Genomic DNA, 23,483 nt, shown 5'->3' with positions numbered 1-23,483 from the left:
ATGTACAAATAGGCGTAACAATATAAGAACACTGACAAGAGTACTCTCTGGGGACTTGTTAGTCAATACAGAGGAAAATTAGTGAACTTCGTATATGGAAATCTTTCCTTGGCCAAGTCCGAAATACTTGTTTGTTATAGAACGTACAAGTCTCGCCAGTTCACTTTCAATTTTTATACTGGTTGATCTCGTTTGTTCAGAGTAAAATTTATTTGGGAACATTTGCTGTGCATGGATCTACTCATACTTGAGTACTCAATATTTGTGGAAATAAGTGTATTGTTAGAAATGTTTAACTTCATAATTCAAAACACTAAAGAAGTTCATCAATAAACAATGTACTGGAGTCCATAATAAGTCCTTGCAAGTCCCGCACATGGCAAGCCATCTACTCTTGTGTCAAGTTACAAGATTTCCAGATGAACTGTAACAAAAGAAATTCCTTTACTTTTGTTCATCTCCCATGATTTAGGACGGGTCTTTGTGAATGGACTTTATTGTGACTCGACTTGCGACTAAACTTGTGAAGGACTTAACCACAACACTGCCAGTTATAAGTAAAACACAATGGCCTGCTATAAAAGGAGATATTTCTAATGGTTTGAGACACTCACTGCACACGGGATCGGGCAGAAAAGACACTTGTCCAATCTACCAGGCCTGAGTAATGCTGGGTCTATGAGATCTGGCCGACTGGTAGCTCCTATGATGTAAACACCTAGGAAAAAAATATATGAAAATGTGTAATAATCGTCTACTGGAGGCCCGTAACAGCAACAGCACAGAAGGCTAACTTAATAAAAGGTAATGTACATTCGTTACTAGACATTCTTGTTACCTTGCAATCCTTCCACGCCATCCAGCTGAGTGAGTAGCTGGTTGACAACCCTGTCAGTCACACCTGTGCTATCATGGCCACGTCTGTGACAAGACAAGTAAATCTAATTAGTAATCAATCCACAGTATTCTTTTCCTTGACTTCCATCTCTGGGACTCTTATCTGGGATGCGTTCTGGACAAGTTGCGGGTAGAATCATTCACTTTAATCCGGAAGAAGCTCTGCATTTGTTCCAGACATAATCCGGAAAATTTTCATTAGCAACTGCTTCGCTGATCTTTACTGATAACTTCAATGCAGGAAGATTGTGGGGAAGTTGTTTAGAATCCTGCAACTTATACCCGATACAGAGTCCAGAACTTGTCCGGACATATTTCTTTCCTCATCTTCAATCGAGGGCCCCCACTGCATTTGAACAGGGCAGCAGCACGGGGCTTATTCCGCCTCCCCGTTCTGATCTCAGAAAACCCACGGACAACTTCTAAGAAATACTGTATGCTCATTGGGACATTCACGCTTGGCCAATTTGCAGTATTAAGTCTGCTGATTAAATCATTCTTTCACTATGGTCATTTACATCCACACTTCCGTCCCTGAATGAGAGCGTTTTCATACACACGTTCAATTAAATACAAAAGAGTTTTGGGTACCTTGTGCAGAGATGCCAACTTTACAGACTACAAAATAGTAATGACTCTTCCTGCAAAGAGTAATGCTAGTGTAAATACATAGGACAACAGTCAAGTTTAAGAGTAACCACAGTACTTTTCAGAGTAACCACAATGTTGGCGTATAGGACAGCTGGAATTTTCAAGAGAAATAACATGCCTCGAAATCCTAATAATTACTCCAAAAGAGTAATGGTTGGCATCTCTGCTTGTGTAAAAAAAGAAGACATGTTGTGTGAGCACTGCTTCTGATTTTTTAAAATGAATTTGGTGTCTAAACGTCTGCAAGATATCAGTCTACAAACTTGGCATGAGAAAAAGTCTATATTAGAAAAAAAATGTACAAGGAGTCTGCCCACAGCCTTTTTTGGGGTTAAAGATTCGCACCTTGGGGCCAGCGAGTCAAACTCATCAAAGAAGAGAATGCAGGGTCGTGCACTCTGAGCCCTGTTGAAGAGATCACGGACGGCCTGCTCACTAGCACCAATGTACTTGCTCAGTAGCTCAGGACCCTGCAGAATCAAGGAGAAGGGAAACCTGTTTCACATTGCATACACCCTTGGCAATGTTGTAGTACTCGTACTCGAATACAACTCAATTACTTTTTGAGAATACTCTCACTCATACTCGAATATCAAATTACTTGGAATCAAATTCACAGCACTCGTACTTGAGAAGCAAAGTACAGTCCTTGGGACTTTACAAATTACCTTGTTATAATAGGTACCTTGTATTATCAGTAATGAAAACAAACAAAAACAAGACTTGGGACCTGAAATGTTGCTTGTTATAAGCAGGATGTTATATTAACAGTGCTCTTCTTATCAGGGTTTGACTGTACTTGGACTTGAATATTCGATATTGTACTCTATTACCAAAGCAGGTCGTGGGTTCTAGTCCCACCCAAGCAGTTAGTGAATTTGTTTTCGCAATAATTTGGGACAACATTTAGTATACAGTGTACATAAAAATACGTCAGTGAAGGGCAAAACCCAAAAATTGAACTAGACTGTTCAATCTTTGGGTTAGGATTTCTTTTTTGGTAAAAAAAAAATCCTTTAAAAAAACTTGTATAATTGTTTATGTCCAAGTGCTCTTATGAATTATTATTTTAATTGGCCAAATGTGTTAAAACATTTAAACTTATCAATTCAGTTCAAGTGATCAAAACAACGAACTGTTATTATTTAAAATGTAACTTTCCAAAAAGGTGCTTAAATAAAATACAAATGAGTAAATTCAAAGCAAACTAAAGTAAAGTAAAGTCTGTCCCGAGCCAATGTGGCTCATCAGGCTGACGTTTATCTCCGGTTTCAGTAGCATGAAACGACTGAGAATATTTCTACTCCCCCTGGATGGGATGCTAGTCCATCGCAGGTTACTCCCCAGCTAATGCTGGTACCCATTTATACTCCTGGGTGGAGAGGGGCAAGTGGGGGTGAAGTGCCTTGCCCAAGGACACAATATATGACCAGCGGCTGGATTCAAACCCCGGACCCTCTGATCATGAGTCACGAACCCTAACCTCAAAATTCAAAGCAAACTGACACACAGATATTTGTGTTATTTTATAGTTCATCGCCTTTGTCAATGTCGGAAAAAAGTTCGAACCTTGATACTAATGAAGTTGAGTCCACATTCCTTGGCCACGACGCCGCCCAGTAGTGTCTTACCCGTGCCTGGTGGGCCATACAGCAACAACCCTGACCTCAGACGCAGGGGGCAGTTAGCAAACAACGATGGATACTAGAAGTGACACAAAGTATACAAATTTAAGGCGTTTTGGCAAGGTGAAATGGAACTGGGCACAGGCCATAGTAGTGAAAAGTGGAGAAATATGAAAAAAAACCACCCAAAACTGAGGATGTTTTTTTCTTCTTCTTCGATTTTCAGATTGATTGATATTTGTAATCTTTGATATGTCTACAGTCAAGAAATAGTGTAATATCATGGGAAAAGTGTTCTTAAGGAAAAACAAATTTACATCTTTTATTTTCATGACTACTAAACTCAATACATTAATGGCCTTTTTCGCAGTATGTTACTGTTTTGACATGTTGATATGTGAAAACTTGAAACAGCCATAACTTGTCAACAGAATGTCTGTTTGAAGTGCAACAAACAGTATTGTAGGGAGAAATTTATTTTCTTGCCTAATACCTGCAAAGCCCCATATTGACCTCTGCCCAGTCCTGTCTCATTTTGCCAAAATGCCTATCAAAGATGACATAATTTGAAGGTGGATAGTCGATACCAGCTCCCCAAGGTATTGGAAGTTGACAAACTAGTTTCGAAGGCGAAATTAAGCAGATTATATTTTTTTTCTACGATATACCTCCATTATGTACTACACTGTATTTATTCCTTGACGAATCTGTAATACCATAGCGTGCTGGGGCCGTTTGGGGCGGTATAAGGAGTAACAGGCAGGGCACTGTGGGCTTGTACGTGTTCTACATAACCCCCGAGGACAGACACACAAAGGGAGAACAACAGATTCTTTCAGTCCCTGGGAGTTGGGTCTCTTGTTCAAAACGGTTCACTGTGGTAGGTTTGTGTGCTTAGTCTATGGGAGTGTGTTAAATTACTCGGATAAAGGAAAACACAAAGCATTGCCCTCGGGAGTATGGTAAAACAAGAGTGGGTGTACAGAGCCTAATGGGTTAATGCAATGTGCAGAAGTGGCCCACCTTTGCTGGCAGTTGCAGCGTTTCTAGTAAAGACTCCTTCACGTCCCTCAGCCCGCCGACGTCTTCCCAACCCAACTCCCCCGCGCTGTGCAATGGAACGTCCCTGAGAGTGGCCGGCGTGTAGTCGTGCAGCGCAACCTCAAAGTCTTCCTGCCTCAGCAGAATCTCGTCTGCATTGCTGTTGGAATCTTTGGCTAGGTTATCAAGGGTAAACAGAATCAAAGCATAACTTTTCGAAGAGTTTGATCCATTTGCCACTAGTCCATTTCAGGTTTACAGATGTGCAGTTCATGAGCAATTCTTATCTTGGCCTTTGATTTTTATGACAGACGGGTTGGTCCCCAATGACAAATCATAACTACAACTATTTACTACTAAAGCAAAGTACATGTATACTACAGAAGAATGAATTATTTTGACTTCCAATTTCCGTTCCATCAATCATGAAGATAACACTTGGTAGTCTGTTACTAGACTACTCAGGGTTGGGTACCGTGACGTCAGATATAAAGTGACAGTGAAATGGTGAGACTCACACAATTTATAAGCAACAAATAATACAAGGGCATGCTAAGGTACGTAAACCTACAGTACCTTGCAAAATTAGTGCATAATTTAAAACAACCTTTCTTTAAAAAAAAAGAGGATGGATGTATATGGCGGTTGAGTAGATGACTCTAATTTCAGACTCAGGGTTAACTTTCATGACTCACACCTAACTCACATATTTCTAACCTACCGGTACATGACTTAAAGATATAGTCCATCATTTGTAATTTGTACATTTTGTTCGTTTGAAGCAACAAAAGTGTTCAATATCTAATGAAGGATACTGAACAACCAACCTGATGAAGTTTCAGCTCAGCTTCAGCTGTATATTCCGAAAAAAAACAGCATTCTAGGATCTCAATTTCAAATCAAAAGTTGCTGAATCATGTTTTGAATTGTCTTGAATTGCAGCTATACGCGATATTGCGCACTGATCCGACGAATTATAGCAACCGTGCGCGCCTGTGCGTCGTGCCAATGCTTGCGCGCACTGCGCCGAATAACAAAACGAACTACTAATTTAAATCTTCCTACAGTGCGTCTTAAGACGCACAGTTGGAAAGGCCTTCTTTCGTTGATTACTTCAAAATGATAGCTTGCCAGAAAGATTAATTTCACAGGGAGTTTAGTCCCCTTACCATCTTTCAACCAAGTATGTTTTTCCACGATAATACGCCAGTTACTTTTTCGGATGGCTGCAAATGATGGACTATAGCTTTAAACAACCATACAACTCAGGACTCCAAGTTTATAATGGGACTCAGATTTGGTGTTGAGGATCTAGAACAACGGACACAAGCCTACCTCCCAGTGATGACTTGAAATCAACCTACATGACGTAGCAATTCAGATTCAAGCTCCAGACTGGAATCCACAGTTTGGACTGATATATATTTTCAATTTAACAAAGCCTGAAATCCCATAATTGCAGGCGGACTTGCATCCTTGAAAAAAAATTTGACTTCTTTAATTTTTTTCACAAACCTTGTTTGTCTGGTTCAGCAGGCGGTGTGGGCCTTCCTTCAATCATCTCCCGGCTACATCCAGCATGGATAGCTCTCTCCACGACGGTCACTATGTCCCGAGCCACGTAACCCTCCATCCGTCCGGCCAGGTGGTCAGGGTCAATCCGGTCAAACGTTCGCAGGTCAATCTCTACTTTGGACTGGATGGCGGAATTGAAGACCTCAATGCGCTGGGGCTACAAAATCAAAAAGGGGAAAGTTTGATGCAAAATATAAAATGTTTATTGAGAAATACATTTTTTGTCAATTTTTTGCGTAGAAATCTTGATAATAGAAATTTGGTTTTGCCCTTTTTAAATTTTTTTTTATGATGAATGTACACTTTGTTCTTAGTTATTATGAGAAAAAAATTTCACAAAGTGCTTGGGTGGATTCAAACCCACGACCTCCTGGGTACTTGTGCAGACGTGTTACCACACGTCCACCGAGCTTGCCAGGGTCGGCTGGCTGGTTCGAATCTGATATAGCAGCCAGTACCGCAACCAAACTATTCATAAGATGGAATATGGCATTGGGGTGATGATAAATTCCATCTTGGCTGCGAAATCACGAGGCATTTGTTTATTTTGAAATATCAGATTGGTATTGGACCCTATTTTCATTTGATGAAGTTCAAAGAACCGGTACTTTAGCTGCATAGTTGGCTGTTAGAGGCTTAAAGGTTTCCCAGCAAAAAATGCCCAGACAGTTAAGTTGAAGGGTAAAGTTTCGGAGCTCTACCTAACGAAGTGCAACACTATGTGATTTGCATCGGTGTAATACCAACCTTCATTTTGAGCTATTCCGATCACACAAAATATTTTGAGTATTTGGACTTGCCCACTTAAACTGATACTGAAAAAGTAAGTTTTGGGCCACTGTTTGATACAAGTCAATGTCATTTATCTTATGAGCCCCATCAATGTACATGAAAAGAATGGCAAATGTTTTGTGCTTAAACTTCAACAGGCATAAAACAACCCCAGTTAATGATAGAGGCTGCCTCTATATCTCTTACTCCAGCAAAACCCTCCAGATAGATCTTAAAGGATCTAGACAGAGTTAGGGTTAAATGATCCTGCTAACGACTCACTTTGTTCAATGAAGGTATCTCCAGACAGCACTGGAATAGGTGGCAACCTCTGGAACTGGTCAGTGATTGGTGGAGGCTGCCCTTTGACCTGGTGGTGGCCACAATGCAGACCCGTGACCCCTCTCTGACCTCGGCCGTCATTATATCTTTCAAAACTGTGAACAAATATCAAATAGGAACAGAAAACAAATGAATTTGAAAACTTAGTTTTGCCCTCTATCAATGTTATTTCATAAGCACTGTATACTCAGTGCTGCCCTAAAAGCTTGCAGTCAATAATGCTGACGCATTCTTTCATGCAGTCATCCTCCAAGAGTGATTATGAATGGAAACTACCTACCCAAAAGAAAAAAATAATCATTTGAAGTCATTCTTAAGAACCCTAACCCTGCCAAATCCAATAGGATCCAACTACATCATATACCCGTTGCAGACTGTTGGATTGAGCAGTAAACCCCTTGTACAAATATTCAGAGTCGGATTCTGTACTGATAAATAACGCCAATTTGGAGTTTATACCTCTGGTTCTTTTCAGAACCATTCTCTTAGTTGAGAAATTATTCGCACATTTCCGCAAACCTTTCATTATTTAGTGTCTCCACCATGCAAAGCCTCAATTCTTACTTAATTTGGACTCTGTTGGATCCAGCAGACAACTCAAAATTAGGCACAGTTGGATTCTGTTGGATTGAGCACGAAGTAACCGTTGGACTCTGTTGGATTTAGCAGGGTAGTCCTGAGGAACCCTTAGGGGGTTAGACTTCTTAATGATACTTGAATGACAAATTACAAAGTGCCAAGGTAACGGGGACAGGAAAAAATGTCACACTGTGGACCCTTAACACTGACCCATTTACATAACTCAACACAGGTTTGGTTTTCCCACTTACCGTCAGCCAAGCGGGTGTGGTACACTGCCTCAGGGCCAATCTCCTGCTCCGGTCCCAGCGGCGAGGCAGTCACATGATCCAGGTCATCCAATAGGACGATGGAAGGCTGTCGCCACGCTGCCTCGTTCACAGCCTCCTCCCAGATCTTGCGAATGGTCTCGATACGTTTCCCTGAAAAAACAAAAAAATTTAACCACAGTTACGACTCGATTTTTGAGCAATTTGATATGTTAAATACACTTTTTCCCCCAGAACATTTCAAAATTCAATGAGAAATGTATTCATGTTAACGAGTTTGCTGGGTAGTCAAGAGGTGGTTGCAGCAAAGCATACTGATAGTACACAGGCATCTTGTTGACAAGCGATGACCTCCCTTCTTCCCTTGTAGCCACCAGCTTGCTTGGGCAGGGCTCAACCTCAGGGCCTTCTGTTTATAGGGCTCGCTCAATGACGGCCATCTCTGTAGGAGAACTGCAACTGCGTATTTTACGTAATCAAGCACGCATTGTGCAGTGTTGAAAATAATCCAACCACGCGTGCTTGTTGCTCGAAATGTGTTCCAAATACGACGCGGCCGATGCGTGTTATGCAAGTTGATGCTCAAATTGCCGATGCATGTGGATAGTCTGTAGGAAATGACGTCATTTGAACGAGACCTATTAGTGCAGATGCCTTGACCACTTGACCACCAAATTTGCCAAGATTGGCTGGCTGGTTTGATGTAAATAAGCAGTAGGTACCACATCAATTCTGCTTGTGTTTTTATTTGCAACTGGCTATTGACAAATTCTGCTTGAAATGCATTTCGGGCAGAACATGAACTGGCTCTTTTTTTCCCCCAGCAACTGAGCACCGGGTTCTGTACTAACCTTTCAAGGGCTTGCACTCCACCAGGCTGACGTGCGCTAGGTTGGGCCACTGCGCCATCTCCCGACAGACCGACCGGCAGAGGGCGCTCTTGCCGCTGCCCCTGGGGCCGCAGACGAGCAGGCCGCCTTGCAGGAGCCCCGGCAGGGACTCGCCCAGGCACCGGCTGATTGGCCGCGTCATCAGCGCCGTGCTGAGGTAGTCCAGGGCTTGCTGGCCCAAAGCTGCGGCTCCCCTGGAAATTGAACAGCCAAAGTTTCTGTCTTGAAAGGTCCAGGATTAATGAGGACTTTCAAATGCTGTGGATACTGACATACCGGAATTTTAAGTTCTTTTAATACGTTAGAATCATGCAAATAATCAGCAAAATGTATTGCTTTTGACTGAAGTTGGTATGAACTACATGTATTTTTTTAAATATTTTTTTAAAGGATAAACCCAAAGATTGGGCCCAAATACAATCGAAGACATGCAAATAGAGGGGAAAAAAGTTAAATAAATAGAGATAAAACAAAAATAATTACCACAGACAATAAAACTGGACTAGCTGTGTCACATCAATATTATGGCCAGTTTGTGCCTGTACAAATGCAAACTCTAAGAAGCAAATTGCATCATGAAACGTTGGAGGCAAAATTTGCCACAGTTGCTACTCCTTCAACCTTTGATTATCCAAAGCGCAAAATTGCTTTTGCATTCAGAGGTCATCTTTGACACTTTTGTTTTGTTTTGCAAAAGGCAACGTAACAAAATATGCCACGCAAAGGATCTAAACTTAGTGTGGTTTTACAAACTTGTGTTTACTTTCACACTTGTACTAAGTGTGACCCAGACAACAGTTGGAAATCAGTTGGTCACAACAACATAGTGGAGTCCATCACAAGTCCATCACAAGTCCATCACAAGTCCATCACAAGTCCATCACAAGTCCATCACAAGTCCATCACAAATCATCCAGTTCCAATTCAACTCACAAGCTATTCAAGTGAGCTTTGTCAAAGTTGTTGTACATCCACTGTTACTTGTGACTGGACTTGTGATTTACTGGGACTGGACTTGTGATGGACTTGCAATGGACTCGACTACATACAGTGGGGGTGCTGTGGTCCAATGGTTACTGTGTTCGATTCGTGTGCCGCGGTACATAGGTTCGAATCCTGACCGTGGGAACATGGTGCTTGTTCTCTTCGGATGGGATCTAAAGCCGTATGTCCCATGTGTTGGGTAATGCACGTTAAAGAACCCAGTGACACTTATCGCTAAGAGAAGGGGTTTGCCCCGGTGTTTTTGGCAGTGGCTGCAATATGCGCCGCAGCACCTTGTCAACCCTTATAAGGTGCTACATAATGGGTCTCATATTTCTCATATACTTTATTTACCTTTCTTAACAATAGACATAATTTCCAGCACCTTGAGTACCTAATTGTTGGTAGATACGTGCACTATATAAGACTCCACTATTATTATTATCTCTGGTCAGTCAGTAAGTGAATCAATCGGGGAGTCAGTCAGTGAGTCAGAGAAAGAACAAGCAGGCCCTTCAGGTCCAGCAAAAACTTCACCTACCCCAGATCCCGTAGTCTGTACCCGCCCACGGTATTGTCCAGCTCGGCCACGCCCCTGGATGGCATCCTAGGGATGAAGGCAGGCTTGTTGGATGCGGTGATCTTGTCTCTGATGACGGCCCGGCATCTCTTGGCGATGAGCGGATGCAGGAGGTAGTAGGACGGGGAGGCATCGGGTGAGGAGGAGGAGGGGGCAGGCTTGTCCTGCTGGTTGACGGAGATGAGAAACTCTCCATGGACATCTGGATGGATGACACAAGTTTGGCAAAGTTTTAAACCCTAACCTTCCCAAATCGTCCAAAATCCTCTTAGCAAAATGGAGGATTTTGCAGGATTGAGACTATATGGCAAAAAATGTGTGGTTGATTTGGGAGGATGCACTGTATCAAGGTCTTAGGCCCGGAGGTTGTGTTGTTTATGCTCAGCCGTGCATAAACTTAGGCCTACATTGTACTTGAAATCCTCCACATTGCTCCAGCATGTCACTGGCTCTGCCTAAACATTTTTACAGTGATTGCTGGAGGACTTTGCAGGATTGAAGATTGAGGCAGTGGTCACCCCTCCAGTGAACAAATTAAAGAAATAACAGTTGACTCTGGAAGAATCACAGAAGAGTAATGGTAGGATTAAACTCCAGACTTTTTAAAAACTTGGTTTGAATTCCTCATAGATCTGGCTTGGATTTTGGAAACCGGATATTTAAAACCAACCTTAAAGTCTTTTATTTCTAGGTGACACAGTTAAAGAAAACAACTGGAACATCCCTCAATTTGCTCAATGGTCTCCGATTACTCAACACTAGTGGCCTTAGTGGTTCATGGACAGCCTGCCCATTTGACTAATAAGAGATTTTCACCCATTTTCAGCTCTGGAATGGTTTTGTAAAGGCCCATGGGTCATTGAATCCTGCACACTATATACCCAATCATCGCGGAGAGCATGCTGTGAGCTGGATGAGAGCTTCAGGTGAAATCAGATAACCGTTACTCAATTTAAATTTTTTTTAGGATATTCGGATATCTAAGTCTCTGATTTTTCCCACACTACCATGACTACAAAAAAAAACACTACCACTATCCAGATAGCCACCAAGCATTGAACACACAACAGATACATGTATAATAAAAATACCCCAGAATACGGTACTAACCTCCAGTTCTAGAGATGGGAAACCTCAGTAGGGTTCCATGCTGTCTGATGGGGATGGGTGATATCATGCAGCTCACACACGTCACCCAGTATTCAAATGCAAAGACAAGGTCCTCATTTTTGAGATCTGAGGGCTGAAAAAAATATTGCAGAGCTAGTAACTTAACCTCATACTATTATCCCAGCAGATCTTTCTCTTAGATATCAAAGCCAAACATGAAAAGTGACTTCAAAAACCTGCAAGATTTAACTAGAACACAGCACATCCGGACACCATGTATAGGATTATGCAATATGTGCAACGTCCTATTTTTTTCATTTAGTTTGAGTCCTGCCTGGGCCCATCCAATCAAGGGCAATAAATGTGTATTTAGAAAGAAAATAAAAACATTACAATTTCAACATATTGAAAAAAATTGCAAATTGTTGACTATAATAAAATTACAATTGTTGATCTCTACTTCCGTTCAACCGATCACACAGGTAACAATTGGATAAATTCAAACACGGGAGTCTGTGACTAGACTAGTCAGCGCTTGATACACAGAGTTTCACATAGATAGTTAACATGGACTGGCAAGACTTACACGCTATATAACTGGTCTGAAGATGCCGTTTGATTTTATAACCCCCTGACATGATGCGAACCAATTACAACCAACACTGAGGTTTTAGTAATTTTGCTAGCCCCTCAAATTACGTAAGTAGTGATTACAAAATACCGCACCTTGTCAAACAGTGGGAATAGTGAAATGCTGTGAATGGGCACCGGTGGGATGAGCACCGGTCGCAGCTCCACTTTGGCCGAGGACTCCAGTCCGAGCTGACGTCGAAGCAAGTCAGGAAGCTGGACGAACCAGGAGATGTCCTGCTTCTGAAACGTGTTGGAAGAGTAGAGATTCTCCGATTGGCCAGATTGATGTCGCTGGAGTTCGTTACTGTGGATGATGACGCGAACCACGCAAGACGGGTTGGAGTCTTCGCTCTTTGCGGCAGCGTCTGTGGTTGCTTGGGCAGGGGCAGCCTGTAGGTGTTTCTGTTCCAAGGCTTCTCGCATCGCCTTCTCGTACTTGTTCTGGGTTTGTTGAAACTTGCGGTTGACTTCCTCCTTTTTTTCCTTTGGGGAGGAGAGCTTGGCCAGGTAGGCTAGGAACGTGACAAATTCGTTGACGGGACACTGGTGCTCGTCTGTATTGGAGTTGTGGTGCCGGACGAATTCCGTCTCACAGTTGGAGGTCAGGTAGACCGTGGTGGGCTGCATGAGGTGCGTGTAGGAGCTCATGAAGGACTCCTGGGTGTCAGCTGACGGACTTGGACAGTTTTCAGAATCATCGGGTCTCTCCCCGCTGGCTGTGGCAGTACTGGGTGCTATGTGATGCCGCTTGGAGTCAGCGAGCTGCGTACGACCTCCTGACTTTAGTAAACCTGATGAGGATGAGACTCGGGACACAGAGCTCTTACGGCGCTCAAACATCGGCTGGACACGAGCAACGATCCTCACATCCTTCCAGAACTCGGCCGCCATCTTACGGCGTGCCTCCTCCATGTCCCCGCTCCCCATCTTTGAAATGTATTCAGCCTCGTCACGCACAAACACGGACTTAACCCTACGCCAAAATTTGTAGGACCAAGGTATTGATTTGTCAAGAGTTTCTGGGGGAACGTCCCAGGGTTCGCTGGGAGTCGTTGGACTGGAGCTAGCGTCCGTCAGAGGGGCTGTGGAGAAAGTGGTGTCGCTGGGACTCGTCGCGGAGTCGTAGTCGCTGGTGAAGCCGGACAGGGCACTGGCGATGATGGAACCCATACTGGAACTGTTTGGAAGTGGTGCGTCAGGGTGTCTCTGAGAACGATCTCCGCCCTGTCTGTCAGGGTTACCGGGGGTATTTGTGTTTGATACAGGAGTTGTGGCTGGTGCTGGGTTGTGGCGAGACTTGGGCGCAACAATGAGTTCGGTGTTGGGCTCCAACTGGACACAAGATGCAGGGGGATCTGTAGCACCTGTGAGCAATAAGAGATTTACCGGCTGAATGTGAATCAAGTCCCGAGTACTGATGTATGGTCTGTACGTGAGAGGCTGCAATTCAAAACAGGAAACGGCAACTTTTTTTATCAGAAACGCTAGCAAAGGATTCAACTTATGAGACAAGAAATTATGTGTAGCTTTTCTCTATTCCAGCTGTTGTGATTGTAGTCTTAGGCCCCCCCCCCCAAAGTTCTGTTTCTGATTACATGGCATTTGAAAATAGGGGCAACTCACCAATTTTGATGAATATGCAAATCTTCTTCTCGATCCAAACTGGCAGAATCTGGCCTGTCCAGACGATCCTGACTTGATTCAGCAGATTGGACTCCACATAGCCAGTGTTCAATTCCTGTTAATGGAACAATACAAAATTAAGCCTAACAACGTAGATAGTTTTGCTTTTTCCTCGATCCTTCACAATCCAACAATTGTGCAGCAATGCATTGCACATTACGCCTTTATGTTTGAAAAGAAGAGGGTACAAAACACAGATATATCACCTTTGATTCGGACTCAAGCCTGACTTGAGTCACATTTGTCTAACCCCAGGCTCGGACTCAAGTATTATTAACAATGACTCAGACTCAGACTCAACCCTCCTGACTTTGACCTGGGACTTGGACTTGATGTTAGTGACTCGGACTTGATGGTAAAATGACAACTTGCTCGATTTTAAATGGAAAAAAGAACTTTTTCCCTTGCAAAATAATACTTATTGAATTGAAACGATAAACTTTATATTAAATTGTACCTTACATGTTCGTCTTCATGAGTTGCACAAGGATTGCAAAAAAAAAAAAAACCACTATTGCATTCTGTACGTGCATAACTGTACAATGTAAGATGGCTTTCTTTATTTTACCTGTCACCTGATGATATCTTGTGTGTGAATTAAAGAGGTTGTGGAATGCCCGAAGACATTTCCGTCATATTTTGGATATATGTAGCATAAGGTGTAATGAAATAAAAACGACTATTGTTTCTGTCATGAAATGAGTACAAAGGGTACTTTTGAGAGCTATTTTTCAGGTCCTGTTTCGACCCGAACGTGCGATTTGTGTAAAAGTCGTCGTTGCGGGCAGCAAACAAAACACAGTACATCGTGACGTAATAAACAGGACTCGTTTATGCTACTCTGCATCGGGAGTCCTGTTTATTACGTCACGATTTACTGTGTTTTGTTTGCTGCCCGCAACAACGACTTTTACACAAATTGCACGTTCGGGTCGAAACAGGCATGACAGGACTTGAAAAACAGCTCTCAAAAGTAGGCCTACCTTTTGTACTCATTTCATGACAGAAACAATAGTCGTTTTTATTTCATCACACCTTAGGCTACATATATCCGAAAAATGACGGAAATGTCTTCGAGCATTCCACAACCTCTTTAAGTTCTCGTGACTCTCACTCAGACCTGACCCAAATCACTGGTGACTCTGAATCAGATTCCAACTCGACATGCTCGATGTTTATTACTCAAACACAAGTCTACTAATACATGTAGTGGTTGAGTTGTATAGTCCTGAATGTAAAATGTGAATGTACATGTACATTGTTCAAAGCCAGGTCTTGGATTTTTGGTAGATTTTAAACATGTCACATCCCTCATGCTGCCATATTCTAGCTGTTAAAATTAGCTCTTTGACCTGTGAACCATACAAATCTGCCAAACTGGTTTACATACGTGTACATATGTACAATGTAATGCAGTTTTGTAAGTACATGTACATGAACATGCCGGAATTAAGTGTAACTACTTGCATGGGGAAAATAACTCTTAAAAAAGGTATCACAAAATCACGCACTAAATTTAACTAGTATGATGAATGTAGAAATTTAGGATATGTAATTGTTATTTCAACTCTTTCAGTGCCAAAGTCGTACATGTACGAGGTATATTTGTTAGATTGAAACTGCCAACCTCGTACATGTACGAGGTAGAGTAAGCATGTTATCACAAGGGGGCGCTCTCGCTCTTTCTAATAATATCGTTTTCATTCGGGAACGACCTGCGTTTATTTGTTTCATTCGAGTTCTTGCGAGAGGGCGCAGCACTGACACTTGTATTTTCTGCAAGAAGTGTGGAATTCCCTTGTGTGCAGGACAGTGTTTCAGGGTGTATCACTATGTATGTTACTACTATTGACTTTCCAATGTACCAAGGATATAGCAGAGAACAGCCACAACAAATTTAGTGAGTAAAACTTATTTACTTTTTTTTTTACAGAATTTTGAACAATTAAAAAAAAAAACCTCGAAGTTGGGCACTTTAGGGTTAAACTTTTCAAATTTTGCGGGCAATGAAAGAGTTAACTATAACAGTGTTAAATCCAGGGCAATTCCATAAAGTCAGACATGCATGTCAGACACTTTAATGAGCTGCTGTTGGCACAGTGGATGTGATACATCACTAATAACGTGACATCTAATGAGTAAAAAACAATTACAGACCAAACTAAATACGTGTAGGGTACCACAGCCTTAACGACCTTGATACGAAAGTAAATTATGAGGAAAACAAATAAAAACTCAAACCATACACTTTTTTTTATAACTGGCAAGTCATCTTCTTAAAATCGTGTGGCACAACAAGGTTATTTTCCAAATAAATTTTTTCTCATGTCTGCAGTTTTTTGAGTAATCTTTTGTAGGCTAATCGGATCTATGCATCATGAATTTATCTTGTCTGGTGTCCTACCACTTACCAGTATCTCCCAGTCATCAGAGGTTGCGGGCTCCACGCTGACCCTGCTGCAGGAATGGACCTTTGGGACTGGCTTTAACAAAACCTGAAATCATCAGGAAAAAAAACCACAATTACACATAATTTGTTATTTAACAAATTGTATTAATAAAACCCTATCCTCTTTGAGTGATCCCTTTTGCTTTTTCCAAGGTTCGCAGCATTGCTAACGTTGCTAGCATCGTAACTTGGATAATGGCGTCTGTCTATAGCGCTCCTTCAACAAAGACTTTGACAAACTAGGAACCGCCAACATGTACAGAAGGATAGCTCATTTGGTAGAGCTACGGTACGGCGTTGCAGCGGTCACAAAATAAAACCCTTTTCAGAGAGTAGAAGACGCCCAAAATAGAACAAAGTATGTCAAACAGTACATCTCTAAACATTGTTTGTATGTTCAATATCACTTACTGTGTCTGCCTTCCGAATAACATGTCGCATCAGCCGACAAAATGCATCTACTAAAATTTAGCATTAAACACTATGCTTATAAATGAATAACACATATATTGTTAAAACAGCTGTTGCCACTGCTTCTCATTACAAAAGACAGTAAGAATCAACATATGTTATCAATGCCATGATATGGGGGAAAAATCAATTTGCCTGCATTGATACAGGAGACCTGGGCAACGTTATACATGTAAAGGCCCCTGGTTGAAATCAATACAACATCACACAATTCCCAATATACTGGTGCACATACATACATGCATTCTTTTTAACCCTAACGTCCTAAGGGCTCTTTGGGGGTCAAGGACCAAATACTACAGAATACTACATGTGTTGTGCACACTTCAAAGAAATGCATACTACAGGTTACTACTCAGTAGTATTTTGTAGCATTAGGTGAGGTTACGGTTAAGGTACATGTACTGTTGATGTACCCTAACGTGGCGCGGCCCCTAACGTGGCGCACTTTGTTTTTTCGCCTGTAGCACCTACCTAGAGCAAAAGTTTTAACTGAAATTTCACAGAAAGTGAAATTTCATGAAGTTCTTAACACTCCTCTTCATAAATTGCGAGTTTATCTACCCGTAACAAAGTTAGAAGAAAATTTTATTTTGGCGTGATTTTCCGATTTTATTTTCAAGTGCAAAGTGAACCCTTTGAAAATGCCCCGAAAAATAAGAAAATAATTTTCTGACAAACATCTGGCTGGGTATGTAAGTAGAGATAATAATTATTTATCAGAATTTATCAAGTTTACAGAAATTCTTAAATGTTAATTTGGAATTTTCCGCGATTTATTCAAGTGCGCCACGTTAGGGAACACTCCGCCAATTTGTGCCCAATTTCCAGACGCCACCGTTTTTGAATTTCGGATTAAATTTTATGAAACCGAAATTGTTCACAGAGGTTAAATGGCAAGCATTAATGAGGTATAAGTACTAGTATTTTTCTGCATGAATTTGAGGTTTGTCAACAAAGAGGTTTGGCAACACTACACGAGGAAATTCGGGTAAGCTTCGAAGTGCGCCACGTTAGGGAACACGACTATACATCTTAACCTTTTAGTCATTGTAGTGTCTGAAACCGCCCTGCCTATTACTCACTGTAGCACCAGCACCCAAAACCGCCCAGGCATTCAACATGTATATTTTATTGATTCTTCAGTGAATAAACACAATGTAATACTATGTAGTACAGGCGCTAATGGGTTTACTTTGTTCTTGGTGATGCAAGCAGTACCTGAACAGTGCTTTTACAGCCTCTGGTCGAACCTTTTTTTTCCCATGAAACTTGCAAAAATGTAAAAAAAGGAGGATTTCTGTTTATTCCTGGGGAAGTGGCAGCTTGTGTTCAATTCCAAAGTAGTTGAGTTAAAGTTGCACTTTACTTTAGATTGCACCAATGTTTTTTGCTTTGAAGCCCATTTCCCATGAAACGATAAAGACATTTCCACAAGAACGTATGGTAGAATTTCATGCTGCGCAGAATGATACGTGTACCTTAAAATCTTGCCGTCACGTACATTGCATATAATTATCTGGCTTAAAAAATTTTTGGTTAAGACTCAAAAATCAAGCCATAAATGTAGGTACAATGGTCGTAATGCCAGTCACATGTTTCCATTTTGCAAATGCTGCTTCAAGACAAGTCAAAGTAAACCGAAACCCCCCCCCCCCCCAAACAGTTTTGAATTTCAAGAGGTGTAATATTATTGTAGAGTCACTGTGCCCGGTACAACCCATTGTACATGTGGTTTGTGGTCTATCAGTATCACGCACAGTCTATGACGTGTAGGCACACCAGTAACGTTAGGAGTGTTCACCATTCTGTATGATAGGATTCTTTACTGAAAGACGATTTTTAAAAAATAATTCCTGGCACAAAAAATGGACACGGCGTTTGTTAAATATATACAGTTGTTAGTAGGATTTGCCCAAGCAAATTCGAGTTGGGTTGATTCGGTCCGGTTTTTCTCTGAAATTGTGCCGGGTTGGGGCGGGTCGGATTTGGGGAGCTCAGATCTGTTTCAGTTCGGATTCAGTTTATATCTATGTTTCGGGTCAGTTTGGCCTGGTCAACCCGACCCGATGCACAACGTTACTGTGAAGGTTTGGGTTTATTTTCATGAACATTACAAATGCATTACCTCCTCCCCGTGGCACAGCCCCAGCTTGTTACCATAGAGACCGTTGATTTGAATTGTGGGATTCCCGACTGTACTTCCCTCGGGCAACCTGAGGGTATCTCCGGCCCACGAGACATATGCCCTGCCTCGATCCCCCCACTGAAGCTCGAAGATGTAATTCTGTAAAACAAACAGCAAAAGTAGAGTTAGTTCATGAATAACATAATAGCTTGAGTGTTGTTGCACTTGTAACTTGTAGATCAAACTCCCGAACGGTCCACCAGGGACTAAAGTGAAGTTGGCGAGAGTGGATTGATGCCTAGCGGGGGAGGTGAAAGCTTTGTTGGTCTTGAAAGGAGCTTTTGAAGATGGCAAAGGAAGTTGTGTTGACAATTTGCTGTGGTAGGGCATTCCAAAATAGAATGGCTTCAGGAAAAAAAGACTGGATAAAGGGGAAGATGTACGTTATGATGGTGGACTTCAAACTGCTTGTCGTGGGTTCTCCTGGATCTGGTAGTTTTCTGTCTGAGGTATAAGTTGGAGTCAATGTCGGTGTCTTGGTAAAGAATCTTGTGGAGTGTGGCTAGTCGTTGCATCTGTCGCCTGGTCTCAAATGGATTCCAATTGAGGTCGATGAGCATCTTGGTCACACTGGATTATTATTAAGCTCTAAAGGCACCGCACATGAAACCATGGCTGCTCTTCATTGGAATTTTTGAAGAACGTCTGTCACACACAGTATTTGCACTCAAGTAATAAGCCTTTTCGGAGTTCCAACTGCGCCTTCATAACCTGTGACAACGCGCATTGTTTGTCTCAAATGGCCTTTGACAACATCGCGCCACTGACTTTACAAAAAGGCTGTTTGTGCCTTGTGGGTACTGTCAAAGGGCATTTGTGACAAACAATGTGCGTTGTCACAGGTTACTAATGCGCGCAGTTGGAACTCCGAAAAAGGCTTATACTCGACATGCTCGAGTACCATTGTGAGAATAACCAAACTCGTACTCATATTTTGAAATATGAAAATACTCAGACTCAAATCTCCAGAACTCAAACTCAGGGACATTACAGTTTGCATACTTGTGCTTTCTTGCGGGAGCCACTTACGGGAGCCATAAGAAAGCACACGCATGGCACCCAAAAGAAAACTCATTTGTAAACAAATATAACACATCTGATACCTCTCAGGTAAATAGAAAAAAAAAAAAAATCAACTTTGGGAATTATTGGAATACATGTAAAGCCAATCAGTAACAACAGGGGCCAATTTCATATAGCTGCTTAAGCACAAAATTTGTTTAAGCACAAAAACGTCTTGCTTAATAAAATCAGGTTACCGGCCAAAACTCAATGCGATTGTTATGCTCAGTAAACAATAGCTAAATACCAGTCACAAGCAATGTACATCACATGGAGTTTTGGCCGGTAACCTAATTTTACTAAGCAATGTTTTTTCGTGCTTAAGCAAATTTTCTGCTTAAGCATCTTTATGAAAGTGGGCCCAGACAACAAGGTTACTGATATAATAACCACAAAGTGTCTGAACTGTTCATAGAATTGGTCATGTGATAGATCACCTGTTTTCGCTGGAACTCTTGACCCCAGGTCACCGGCAGACTGATGAAGCAACTCTTCATGGGCGTGAACTCCACGACGGCGATACGAAGTGCCATGATTGGTCCCTTTCAGAGGCGTACTACCAGTGTGCGGCGCGGACCGTGTTGGATGTGACTGTTCAAGTCATTTCTGGTACATTAAAAAAAGATACCAATAGGGCTTCAAAAGTAACATTCGCTGACATTTCTTTCTTTAGATTGTTATCATCTCTTTTGAAACGTACTTCTAAGGAATACTTCGAAAACTCTATTCATAAATACCTCAGACAGTTTAGCTATTCCTATTGGTCGAGAGCCCGTCACGTGGCCGGTATTAAACGGATGATAAAGACATGGCTAGCTGGTCTTAAACACTTTTCCAGTGTCACAATAAAATGTGGACTCCCAAAAAGCCAGTGCCTCTTACCGTTTCATTGGTTGAACGTTCACAATCCTCACGTAGGCATGCGCAACACTACAAGCGAGTCAGAATTTTATAGTTCTAAATTCAAAACGCAACGCCCCAGGTGCGTTCTGCGTGACATCGCGCAGAACATGTTACGCGCGCGTCAATCTCCATAAAAGGGTTGTTTACATCTTACTCGCCAGCTGAACACTCCATTATTTTGCTAGAGGGATGTTTCAAAAAGCATGAAATGAACTTGTTGAACAAAATCGGGATTTTTTGAACGAATTATTTGAAAAAAATTTACGGATAAGGTATTTATGAATGGGAATAAATATGTGCTCGGTCGGTATTTATCACTCGTTTAATACCGCTTAGAGTCTGGGTGCTGATAATTACCCTCGCCTCCGGCTCGGGTAATTATCAGCACCCAGACTCTAAGCGGTATTAAACGAGTGATAAAAACCTCCGGAGCACACATTTATTCCCTTATTTGTTTATAGCTCATGCGAATAAATGGCCTTGTCTGTATTTCAGGAATCAACCTTTGATCCAAACTGTCAACACGGTCAACAAAATGTCAAAATGTACCGTAATTGATAATTTGTGGAAAAGTGTACTGTTGTGACATTAAGTCCCAAAACCTGTGGCATCCAAAAATTGGGCACAAAACTGGGCCAAGTAATTCCTGTTAAGCTGCTTATTTGGCACACTTAAACAAATCTCAGATTTTCCTGAGTGAATATCAAAAGATCAATTCCACGGTTACTCACGTTACATTTTTGATGTACTTTTGAGTTTCCTTGGGCTGTAATTACCTTACTGAAAAGGTTTAACAACTGTTATCCACATGGTAGATAGAGTAGACGTAGACCTACCTAAGCACCAAAGATGACATCCAGAAAAATGTGTTTTGCATGATAAACAAGGCGTACGAAATCGGTTACTCACGCTAAGAAAATGTAACGTGAGAAACCAATTTTTGTTCAATACGGAGGCCACATACACAAGAGGGGGCCCCGAACCCCATGCTGTAATTTTTGGGACCCACCTTTTTGGGGGATCAAAAACAATTTTGTTCTGGATCCGCCCTTATACTGGTAATGAGGGTGCTATCGGCCGGCTTAAGAACGGAAACAATGCGAGACCGGTTTGCGGCTAAATAGACAATTAAAAAACGTTATCCGTGTTGTCCGCTTTCTTGAAAATCACGCAATCTTAAGAATGCGCATGCACATTCTTATGATTGCGCAACTGGATCCTTGCGCAATCTTCGCAAAATATAACTCTTCCAGATTGAGCGCACATTCTTAAGAATGCACGGCAAGATAACAGTCTTGTCGATGCCGAGCACCGGCTGCGCTGCAGCAAGTCTAGCTGCATCCTCATTCACTAATTCTTAACAATTGTACTGTTGCAATGCAAGCCTTGCATTGCAACAGTACAATTGTTAAGAATTAGGTCACTGCAACGCAAGGTCACTTACCTAGGAAAAGACCGGGAAAAAATAAGAGACAAGTGGGACGAATGCTGATTTTTGGGGTAACAATTAAAAGGGGGGGGGGGGCGAGAATGAGAATGAATACTGCAACATCCCATAGCGCTTATGCTATTTGCCACTTAAATTGCTATTGTTCAGTGTTCACACCCCCATAGTTACGCTGCAGAGCTTATCTACCAAGTACCGGTAGGCCTAGTCAAAAGAGCAATTTTGGCAGCTTCTGGACATCGTTTTTTTTTGTGATATGCATATGATACATATAGGGACTTGTAACTTGTCTAGCCTAAACAAAGCACTTCCCAGACTTGTTCCCAGTCCTCCGTTATTACAAAACTTCCCATAGTGCCTAGTGCCGGGTGGGCAGAAAAAAAACGGTTGCAATAATAACAGGTTTAATTTGATTCAAATTATCGTAGTTATGAGTACAGGAGCATAGATCGTTTTCTTTCTTCATATGAATTATTTCCCCTTTAACCGCTATACATTTCATTTAACATAATTATGCCGTGCAATTGTTTGTTAAGAATAAGATTGCGTAAAATTCATCAATTGCGCACGAGATATTCCCACGCAATCTTAAGAATGAGCGCTCATTCTTCAGATTGCGTGCTCATTCTTAAGAATGCGTGCTCATTCTTATCTTAAGAATGTACGCTCATTCTTAAGATTGTGTGATTTTCAAGAAAGCGCACAACATCCGTCATTTTAACTTAAGTTAACGTTAGGCTTACCTGTCCGGAAATTGGACAACTTATAACTTAGAAATAAAATTTTCTCTATGCTCAACTGCTTCTTGGGAAGGAAAAGCGAAGCGGATAAAGAAATTTAGGCCCGTCCTCATTTTTTGGAGATGTGTGAGTTTTGATTTGATGATCAATCGACGGTGCTAGTCTCGGATGATCAAGATTCAATCGATCGCGGCTTAGCGGTCGATGTTACTCAAACGCCACAGGTCATGCAGGTCATGCATCATACATGTCATATCACATGTATCAGCAGAAAGATCCGAAGGAAAATGGGTTTCGTACCACACGAGGGCGCCGTGCGAGGATGGTTTAGACTTGATCAAGTCATTCACTGGCTTAGCGTTGATAATTTAGCCTGGAAGTGTTTCGTTATAAAAAAGTTTGTTGTGTGTTTTTCTTTATTATGTACGAAAGCCCGTTAGTGCCATCGAATGTATAAATTGCTCTTTGGCAAATATATGTTTGGTGAATCTTGTTTTTCAGATGTATATGTTTGGGGAATCTTGTTTTTCGGATGAATATGTTTGGGGAATCTTGTTTTTCGGATGAATATGTTTGGTGAATCTTGTTTTTCG

At 41.7% G+C, this 23,483-nt stretch overlaps 1 protein-coding gene across 2 annotated transcripts in view; it reads right to left on the bottom strand.

The window, feature by feature from the left end:
* The window catches only part of LOC119724128 (peroxisome biogenesis factor 1-like), a 31,139-nt gene extending 7,983 nt beyond the window's left edge, over positions 1-23,156 (bottom strand). Inside the window, exons 1-17 of one of the 2 annotated variants that reach the window (XM_038195046.1) lie at positions 22,894-23,156; positions 20,238-20,406; positions 18,679-18,837; positions 16,042-16,125; positions 13,571-13,685; positions 12,041-13,311; positions 11,315-11,447; positions 10,166-10,406; positions 8,602-8,858; positions 7,733-7,903; positions 6,843-6,997; positions 5,730-5,946; positions 4,197-4,390; positions 3,118-3,252; positions 1,894-2,018; positions 839-921; positions 615-718 (exon numbers count right to left, since the gene is read on the bottom strand). In XM_038195046.1, coding sequence (XP_038050974.1) covers positions 615-718; positions 839-921; positions 1,894-2,018; positions 3,118-3,252; positions 4,197-4,390; positions 5,730-5,946; positions 6,843-6,997; positions 7,733-7,903; positions 8,602-8,858; positions 10,166-10,406; positions 11,315-11,447; positions 12,041-13,311; positions 13,571-13,685; positions 16,042-16,125; positions 18,679-18,837; positions 20,238-20,333 — 3,540 coding nt within the window. In that variant the 5' untranslated portion in view covers positions 20,334-20,406; positions 22,894-23,156. The remainder of the gene's footprint in view (positions 1-614; positions 719-838; positions 922-1,893; positions 2,019-3,117; positions 3,253-4,196; positions 4,391-5,729; positions 5,947-6,842; positions 6,998-7,732; positions 7,904-8,601; positions 8,859-10,165; positions 10,407-11,314; positions 11,448-12,040; positions 13,312-13,570; positions 13,686-16,041; positions 16,126-18,678; positions 18,838-20,237; positions 20,407-22,893) is intronic. The other variant, XM_038195047.1, reaches the window with a different exon arrangement.
* Positions 23,157-23,483: the final 327 nt, after the last annotated feature.

Source organism: Patiria miniata, unplaced genomic scaffold (genome assembly GCF_015706575.1).
Source record: "Patiria miniata isolate m_02_andy unplaced genomic scaffold, ASM1570657v1 HiC_scaffold_18, whole genome shotgun sequence".
In the NCBI taxonomy this organism is placed as follows: Eukaryota; Metazoa; Echinodermata; class Asteroidea; order Valvatida; family Asterinidae; genus Patiria; species Patiria miniata.
The sequence above is the reverse complement of the archived record's forward strand: the minus strand, read 5'-3'. Positions and strand labels throughout refer to the sequence as shown.